Genomic DNA, 9,392 nt, shown 5'->3' with positions numbered 1-9,392 from the left:
TCGTGGGTTGGACTAGATGATCTCCTGAGGTCCCTCCCAACCCTAATCTTCTATGAACCTTTCCCCTACAAACTGATCCTCCATCGGTGTTAGAACAGCCCATAGGGTAGTTCTGTGGTCACAGATATCATCTCACAATCATGAATACGTCACCGCCTATTTCTGCGATTCCCTTTGTCTCGTTTTCTTTATCCCCTTTTATGGTAGTGGTTATTCCTGCAGATCAAACATGCCACTTGACACAAATGGGTTAAATCATTTTATTTTTTGAATAAATAAAGCACCCAAAGGTGAAACACATCAAATTTGAAAACCCAGTATTAACACAGCAGCCTGACTTAACCTGTTCTCTCTCCCAAGCTCAGTTTCAGTGTGACCAATAGGCCCTTTGACCACTGTTAGTCTGTATCGCCCTCTGCTGGAAATTGGAGAGAAGAGTTACAATCTTTGAAATTAACGTGAAATTAACGTGGATTAACTGAATCTTGTGAATGAGGTCTTCAAAATGAGGGTGTATAGCGAAAACCTGAGCACTCCTGGCTTGTTAGCCTCTTCAGTAATATGACTAGAAGGTGACAGTCAATGAAATTAAAAGAAGCAACATATTTAGACCCAAGGAAATAATAATAAAACGGTAACGCTTTATGCAGAATAAAATATAGAACCTCTGTTGAGGTTCACTGCCAGAAGAGATCATTGAAGTAAATGTCTTGTCTGGATTAGAGGAAGTGATGGATAATTTATTGCCAGCTACCTGTCTACGCAAGTTAAGGTTACAAGTGCAGTCCAATAACATGCTTCAGAGCATAATCTAAAAGGGTCAGGTAGGGGAAGTGATTCATATATATACACACAGGGCCTGATCCTGAGAGAGGACACTCAGGAGATGCTCTGCATCTGGCAGGACTGGGGCCTGTGCATGTTAATTTTTATTACTAATATCTGTAATACTTTAACCCTCAGGCATGAACAATGATTTCACTACAGTAACAGTTATTGTCTGTCAAATGAGATTCAGAATTAAGGCAGCTTCTAAAATAAGTTGTTATTGAGATAATTTGGCTTGGTGCTGGCAGAGTATTTGTCTCCAAAAATAGTTGGTTTTTTTTAATCGGTTTCATTTTCTATCTAGGTACTTGTATGACCATCATCACCGCAACATACGAGCCCCTCAGAACTTTTGGTGGATGTATCCTCACACCACCCCTGTGATAAAAGGCAGTGCTATTACCCTCTTTAAGGCACAAGGTAGATCAAGCGATTTGCCTGAGGTTGCAAAGGAAATCTATAGCTTCACCAGGAATTGCAGCCAGCTCTCGAGCCCCAATCTAGTGACCCTATCCACTAGACAATGCTTCCTACCCTCTTTGGGCTAACATTTTGTGTCTGATTAATTATAAACTATTGTTATTTTCCAAGCCAAAACCAGAATCTTGGATCTCAGCTTCAGTGAGGTTGGGAAGTCAGCAGGCCAGGAACGGGGCAGTGGGAAAGCGGGCCGTTGTCTCATAGGCCGGCACACAGAGCTGCAGTGCGGAGCACCGTTCCTGTCTGGTTATGATAGATATTGCAGTGGAGACAGGCACCGTATTAATACTGACGTGAAGAGTATTTACATCATCTGAAAATCACAAAAGCAACATTACAATTTGGCTTCTCTTGCAAAATTCCATGTTCCGTGCTTTCCCTCTGCTGTCTTCAAAGCTGCTGCATTTTGCACTAGCCATATCTTTTAAACCATGCGACGTGGTTTCCCGGGAGGCAAGTCGCCCGTCACCCACACGTGGCATATTTACATTGCACTGCACAGTATAACAGCGTAACTCTGCTACATGGTGCCATGCTGGCCCACTGTCAAACGACTGAAGCAAACCCATCTATTTCTAGCCACTACCCAAGTCATTTATTAGCCTTCGCTCTTGAATGGCAGTGAGCAGTGAGTGCCAGGAAGGAATCAGGATATTTAACAGGCTAAATGTTCAGGATGAACCCAAAATGCTGGGTACAAAACAGACCTAAACTTTGGAGTCGCCTGAAATTCAGATCCAGATTTTGAGCCTGCGAGGGAGGCAAAAACGTATAGTCCTTTGGAGTATAAAGGAAAAGTGGGTGTTGATTCTATTTGCATTTTGTTTCCCCTTTTAAACGCAAAAATAAAATACTTCCTCTTCAGCCTCGTGGCTGATTCTGTTCTCACACTGGTGTAGATCTGGAGTAACTCCGTTGCGGGGCTATGAATCAGGCCCCTCGGGTTTGCCTGCCTTCATAATATCCTCGTAGGAAGGAGGTGATCGAGTCCCCCTGGTGCTGCAGGGCCGGGAGGGAGAAGGGCACGGCTCCGTGTTTGGAGAGTGAGCATGGACTCCGGAAAGCGCACATGGGGAAGCTTCGCGTACTGGGAAAAGAAAAATGGAACTTTCCTTGGTAACCATACACCGGTCTTGAGTGAAACCACAGCTGGGGGACTGAGGTGAATGTGTGTGTGGGGCGGGGGGGAAGTGACAATGTGAGAGCTGCACTGGCTTGAGATATTGACGTATCAGTCACTCGAAAGAAAAATACAAGAGAAAATCTGCCACGTACACGCAGCGGCTGTATCTCAGGGCCCTGGGACCAGCTAACTATAACTTTGTGGCCTGGGGAGCTCTGAATTCAAGAGGACAAAGGAGCCAAGAGTCTGGTGTGACTTTCCCAGAGAGTCTATCGTTTACCCTGACCCCGAAATCTACCAAGATTTCGTCTTGGATTATCATGGCTCAGGCACTTAGTCTGACAGCAAATCCTTGGGGTTTCTTCTGAAGGGTGCTTGTTTCAGGTCTGATCCAATGCCCATCAAAACGAATGGAGATACTCCCAGGTACTTCCATGGGTGTTGGGTACAGCCCTTAGGTGCATTGTGGTAGGTCCTGAGCCCAGTCAACCCAGCACCTATGTTCTACTGTGGCAACGTTTCAATGAATATGAGGCCTAATGATTTTTTTAAATGCTCCATGAGATGGGCAGCTCTCCTGGAAGGAAGCCCAGTGCAGTAACTCTCAGCTGAGGGGAGACAAGATCCCTGAATTGAACGCTGCATCACTTTACCTACTGAGTTAGTGACACCACAACTCTGGCCCTGCCACCGACGTTTGGGTTGGGCCCTACGGGAGCAGCGTTAGTGATGAGAAGCCCCAAAAAGATTGAGATGGAAACTAACCGCAAAGAGAGTCGGTGTCACTGAGCGCAAACACGGCCAGCGTGCGCCGGGAGGAGAAGCTGCTCTGGCGTTTCAGCCAGCACTGCAGGCAGAAGAGGATCCCGCAGGACAGGATTATGGCCAAAAAGAACAAGATCAGAAACCTGAGGGAGAGATACAGACATGGAAAAATCAACAGCAGGTAGCAACGGCCTGTGGTTTCAGACATGAGAGCCAGAAAGGCAGGTTTGGGGAAGTGAGCGGGTTCAATCTGCAGAAGAGAAGAGACTCGCTAACTAAGAGAAGGGCAAAATTAGTCCAATTATTAAAATTTTGTTGAAAATTTTTGCAAAAAAAAAAAAATCTTATTTTGGGGCAATTTTTTGACCAGAGTTGTACAGACTGTTGTGGCCAGTGGGCCTTGGAGCAGCTGCTTTCAGCTGCTGAATTTTTATCCTGAAAATTCAAAATTTCTGCAAAACACTTTTTGTGAAAATTTTTGACTTTTTTCCATTAAAAATGCAAATAGTAAAGGGGATGTGGAGAAATGATCCAGTAAAGACAGAACACAAAATAATTGGCTTCAGCAAAGAAAATGCAGGTGAAATGTTAGGATAAATGGTACCTAGCTATCAATCTCTCTCTCCATATCTATAAGAGATGGGCAACACCTCTCACAGATTTTAAAGGTATGGCTTGACAAAGCCCTGGCTAGGATGATTTAGTTGAGGTTGGTCCCGCTTTGAGCAGGGGGTGGGACTAGATACCTCCTGAGGTCCCTTCCAACCCTCATATTCTATGAGTCTACGACATTTTTCAGTCAAATAGTTTATTTGCTGAAAAATGCAGTTTCAGGTTGAATTAGGCAAATACTGTCAGTCAAATTAAAAATATTAGAAAAAGTCAAAACAGTACATTTCCACATATTCAAAATGAGACATGCCAATGCTTTGTTTCAAAATGGCATTTTATTTAGAAATTTAGCTAGAGTTGTTTATTTTTTAAAGGGTGAAAACACCCAGAAACATTTTTAAAAACCCCACAAACCTCCACAAAACCAAAAAGCATTTCAGTTTTTATTCTATCCCAAATTAAATTATTTTGGATGTTTTGGGTTTGGGTTCACTCGGCTCTCCTGTCTATATATCAGTATAGACTTTTGTTTTGTTTTGCCAATTCTGTCTTTAGGAAGGATTCAGTACTTACCAGACACACCAGACACTGAGGTTCTCCTCATTGTAATGAACACATCTAGCAATTAAAGAAATATATCACTTAGACAACGTGTTGGGACAGCACTGAGCCATTCGCATCAAATCAGTTGCAGTGTTTTCCTTAACTGAAGTGATGGAAGAATCAGTTCTATTAAGGAATTGATATTAGTCCAACGTTTATTTAATGTGACGTGTCTAATGGTGTATAACTGTTTTCTTTTAAATTGATTGTACACCACAATCTTTCTTTCTACGTTAACAACACAATTATGCATTATCATAAGAAGAACCAGCTATGATCTCCCCTTTGTGTCTCTCTCTTTCTGAAGAAAAATTAAGATCATACAGCCATTGCTGTATGATCATACATGCTTGCTTTCCCTTTTCATATTAACGGTATGAACACGGTCCTCTTGTTTAGAGCATATAGATTATTTTGAGTATGCCTTACTCTGTATTGCCTGTAAAATTCCTAACACAGAACGAAAATCAGTGAGAATGTGGAGAATGTGAATACTTACATTTCCTCAGGTTCACATTTTGGATCTGAGGCTGCTAAATGAAACACACGTGGAAATCAATCAGGACAAATACAGTATGTTATTAATAGAATCCTTTTCTATTTGAACTGAAAAGCGCCTGTAGACAAATGCAGGGCCCGATCCTGTGACTGTGACGTGTGCGTGCAATCCCATTGTATGCCTGAACAATGAAGACTAACAGCCCTGTTAGAGGCTGGATTGGATCCATAGTTTTTTTTCTGTTAATGGCTTGCTCTGTCTCCAGTGGAAGTCTGTTGACAGTTTGATCAGATCCTTAGTTTTCCAATAATAGCTGGGAGAAGGACATATTGTTAAGATGTTTAGTGTTAATGGGGGAAATACGTTTTTGCTGAGTGACATGCTAAAGTTCAAGAGCAAAGACATGCAAACAAGTATTAAGGGAAAGGCTTACGATACTGGAATTGATTTGCTATTCAAAATCTGTTGCTGACCAATTTCTGTGAATAATTGTGGGTTTGTCACTCCTTTGCAAGCCATTCATTGTGACTATCCAATATTTGTAATCAGAGTAGTTTTGACTGGCCACACTGATGGCATGGAATGGTTCTGTTCCATGACTGGAGGAACGTGCAACTCTTAGACTCAGGTCTTTGGTGTCAGTCTTTGCAACTATGCATCTGAAAGTTGCTTCTGGGGAATATTTTAGAACATTCACTTAAATACAGCAAACATTCTTCCCTGCGACTCACTGCATTTTCCAGTCTGTGTGTGGAAAGTGAACAGATCCGTTTATAAGCACAAGCTGAATCAAATCCATTAAAAAACTACAATGAATATCAGTGCAATGTTTTTGGACATTTTCCCAGCTGTGTGGCAGAAACCTTTAAATCAAATATTGAAGTGCAGTAATACAATAGCACAGTATAAATAAAATGGGACAAATTAGCGTTAGGTCTTAGATAAAAACGTTACATATAATTTGCAGATAATTACTATACTTTCTATTTTCTTTTGTATGTGTCTGACAGACATATAGATTTGTGTCCTCCTTTGAGTCAAAACTGAAAACAATTTTGCATCTGAGACAGATTTCTATTTAGACAGATCTCACATCACATTTCTAATGAGCAGGGATCAGTTTAAGAGCTGTGTTGTACAACACTAGCAACAGATCATCCTACACATCTATACAGTGGGCCCAATCCTGTTTGCATTGCCATTAACCTCAATGGGAGCAGGATCAGTCCACAGGTATAACGAAAGTCTCTGGGTGTAACGAATCCTTCAGATAAAACAGTAGCTATGAAATTTCATGGATGATTTAAAATGAAATGGGGAACTGAAAGAGACTGAGAATTCAAAATGAATTTTTCCAGACGTGCCCTTTTAAAATTGCATTCATCTGCCAAGTCTCAGACATACAGCGGTGCAGCATTTTTTAATTGTTTTCCTCACTTCTGCCAGTTATGAGGACAGCAGGTCAAAAAAACCCGAGACAGTTTATCACCATGATCATGGGTAATTGCGAGTGCTTTTTCTGGCTGAATGAAGCCATGCGACTTATCTTTTAAACGTCCCAGTGTGAAGCCATCACTCTTTTTGTTACTGATACACATAAATGTCTGAATAACATGAGAGGTAGATAAATAAACTGTCTTAAATGAAATCTAACTAATTCAGCTGGAGACATTGTACTTTCTAATTTCAGCAGCAACATCTTGAATAAAAGGATTCATACAGTAGAAGAAAAATATCACTACAGTAGGTGGAACTGGCTGTGAATATAAAATCCCAACTACTTGGCAGGTCTTTTAAAAAGATCTTTTAAAAGTTTTTATTGCCAAAATATGTCAAGAATAAAAACATGCCCAACAGAGCCCTAGAATCAATCACAGTCTGACCCCAATAAAAGATTTTGTTACCTGGAATAATGTCAGACATAGCCCTCCAATTTCTGAGATCAGCCAGGTGAGACATAAAGCTTTGGACTTCCACATTAACAAGAGAAACCCTTGTAGGGCTCTGTTTACAGCTGCATTTATGCCTGTATGAGCTGCAACTTTTAAATATCCCTATCCTCTGAGCCATGGAATACATCATCCCAGAGCTCCTTGTGACTTGGGAACAACAGCCAGGGAATGAACACTGCTTTGCATGAACACACTCAAATAGCCGTGAGTCCTAAACGAATATGAGTTTGAGGTCAGCCTCTTGCAAATATTCTGACCCTTTGGTAGCTTTCTAAAGCTCCCGCTGCTAAAGCCTGGTTCCCTATTAACACGATGCTGTACATTTACTTGGACCTGCCGCAAATACAGGACCACATCCTGCAGGCGTACCTTACCCTGCAGGACCAGTCCTTCTGTAAATAAGGGACTTCAGTGGCATTACTCAGGGGAGCGCGAAAGGAGGGTTGGCTCACATCAACAAGGGAAAATCCTGGTTGCCTGGCCCATGCAAATAGTTCCATCAGCTTCAGTGCACAAGCATTAGTGGAGTGAGTAGGGCCTGGCATGGAGAGCTTATTTCTGGATACATATTCCTCTTGTGTGCGTTCGCTGTGGGCCTTGGATGCTTTAGCCTAGTACCATTATTCTATTACACATGATCTCAGAAGGAGTGTGAATTTGTTGGGCGTATGTTATTCACTACGCTGTAATTCAGCGGCTAGAGATAGAGGGAAGGCATTTCCTTCTGTGTTTGCTCCCTGCAATAAACTGAAAGATGCGCTTTGACTTGGAAGGTTTTGGATTGTGCCATTAATCCCTTCAAAAAAGCACTGAGAACTATTTTTTTTTAAGCCACCTGGGGTTGTCAACCCCTTTATCGGGGCAGATTCTGTCAGAATTCCAAGCATGGGTGATCCAATTTGGATAAAAGCATCAACCAACCCAAATCTGTGCCCTTCCCTTAAGACGAACCTGAACCTTGAGAGTCAACGGAGTTTGGTTGGTTGTTCTTTGCTGGCATGTGACTGGCATCATCCGACTCCGGTTTGAACATGGCAGCACCAAAATAAATAGCAGGAGAAAGGATATTTCTGAACCATCTCCAGACAAAGCAGACGTGGAAACGCCAGACGAACATCATAAGAAAACCAGGTCTTGTAAGATGTCAAACTCTGTTTTCCAGATCATAAAGGTCTGGTGAATTCAGACAACATAAGAACTGCATACTTATTATTATTTGTATTACCGTAGGGCCTACAAACCTCCACCCAGTCAGTGACCCATTGAGCTAGGTGCTGTACATGTCATAGTTAGATACAGCACCTGCTTACAACCTAGACAGACGAGACAGTCGAAATAAGTGTTACTATGCCCATTTCACTGATAGGGAACTGAAGCAGAGCGAATGACTAAGTAACTAACTCAAAGTTACAGGGAGTCTGTAGCAAAGCTGAGCATCAGTCCCCACTCCCCATCAGCTGACACCCAGGCAGATGCCTTAACCATAGACCCATTGCTCTTCCATACAAGGCCAGACCAATAGTCCAGCCTAGTCAGTGTCAGTATCTTGTCTCTGACAGTGGCTGACGCTTGCTGCTTCAGAGGCAGGCATAAGAACCACTGCAGTGCACCTAATCCATAGGTAATGTTAAGGTGGTTGTGTCTTCTTCAGTCCGCTCCTCCCCAGTCCCGGCGGCTGCTATCTTCAGACGACGCAGCCCGGCGGCATAGTCTCCCTTCTGGTGTAGCAGGATCTGTTAGCACTCTGCTGGGGGCGCGGATCTGACCACTGAAGAACTACCATTTATGCTCAGGGGTGTGTCAGGGAACAATAAATGCCTGGAGTTTGCAAGTCCCTTTATACCCAGGTTCTCAGGTGACCTTCTCTCCGGCCTTGACAAACGCAATCGTGCCCCACTTGTACCCATTCAGAACACTGGGGCAAAGATCACTGTCTTTGCCTGTCTCTTTGACCACGTTTGCACCCCTTGGTTGGCATCCCCTTCTCTGTCGCATCAAACATTAGCAGCTTTGTCTTCACTTTCCAGGCCCTCCGCGGCCTATCCCCGCCCTACCCATCATCTCTTATTCAGTATCAAGAAGTCGACTCTGACCTCCAACCAGCCCGTGGGTCCCAGCCTCCATCGCCCTTTGGTTCAATTGTCAAACAAGTGACTTCATGCTGTCTCCCGTCATGTTTGGGAGGAGCTGCCCATAAACATCCACAAAGCCACCTCTGGCCTTCTTCTCTTTGAAAACCCTCCCTAGAACTCTCTTTAGCCATGGCGCCCACTCACAATCTCGACAACAGTTAGACCACTGGTGGGCTGAGACCAGAGCCAATCCCGCTGACCAATATTGTCTCACTGTTTCCTCGTGCTCACCATCTGTTGTCTCTTGCCTTATACTCAGATTGCATGCTCTTGGGATAGGGACTATCTTTTTGTTCTGTGTTTGTGCAGCACCTAGCGCACTGGGATCCTGACCCATGACTAGGGCTCCTTGGGACTATAATAATTGTGTGTAGTGTATTGTGCATGTAAAGCTGTGT

At 43.1% G+C, this 9,392-nt stretch overlaps 1 protein-coding gene across 1 annotated transcript; it reads right to left on the bottom strand.

Moving 5' to 3' along the window:
* Window positions 1–254: 254 nt before the first annotated feature.
* Window positions 255–6,953, bottom strand: TMEM207 (transmembrane protein 207). Its single transcript, XM_067561018.1, has 5 exons — window positions 6,815–6,953; window positions 4,911–4,948; window positions 4,382–4,426; window positions 3,197–3,339; window positions 255–2,395 (listed from the first exon to the last, which is right to left on the bottom strand). The coding sequence occupies exons 1-5, from the start codon at window positions 6,887–6,889 to the stop codon at window positions 2,232–2,234; spliced, it is 465 nt and encodes a 154-aa protein (XP_067417119.1). The 5' UTR covers window positions 6,890–6,953; the 3' UTR covers window positions 255–2,231.
* Window positions 6,954–9,392: the final 2,439 nt, after the last annotated feature.

The sequence above is a fragment of the Emydura macquarii genome, unplaced genomic scaffold, assembly GCF_026122565.2.
Source record: "Emydura macquarii macquarii isolate MOO-44397 ecotype Brisbane River unplaced genomic scaffold, CSIRO-AGI_Emac_v2 contig_2365, whole genome shotgun sequence".
Taxonomy (NCBI): Eukaryota; Metazoa; Chordata; order Testudines; family Chelidae; genus Emydura; species Emydura macquarii.
Note: the sequence above shows the minus strand (reverse complement) of the source record. Positions and strands in the feature narration are given on the sequence as shown.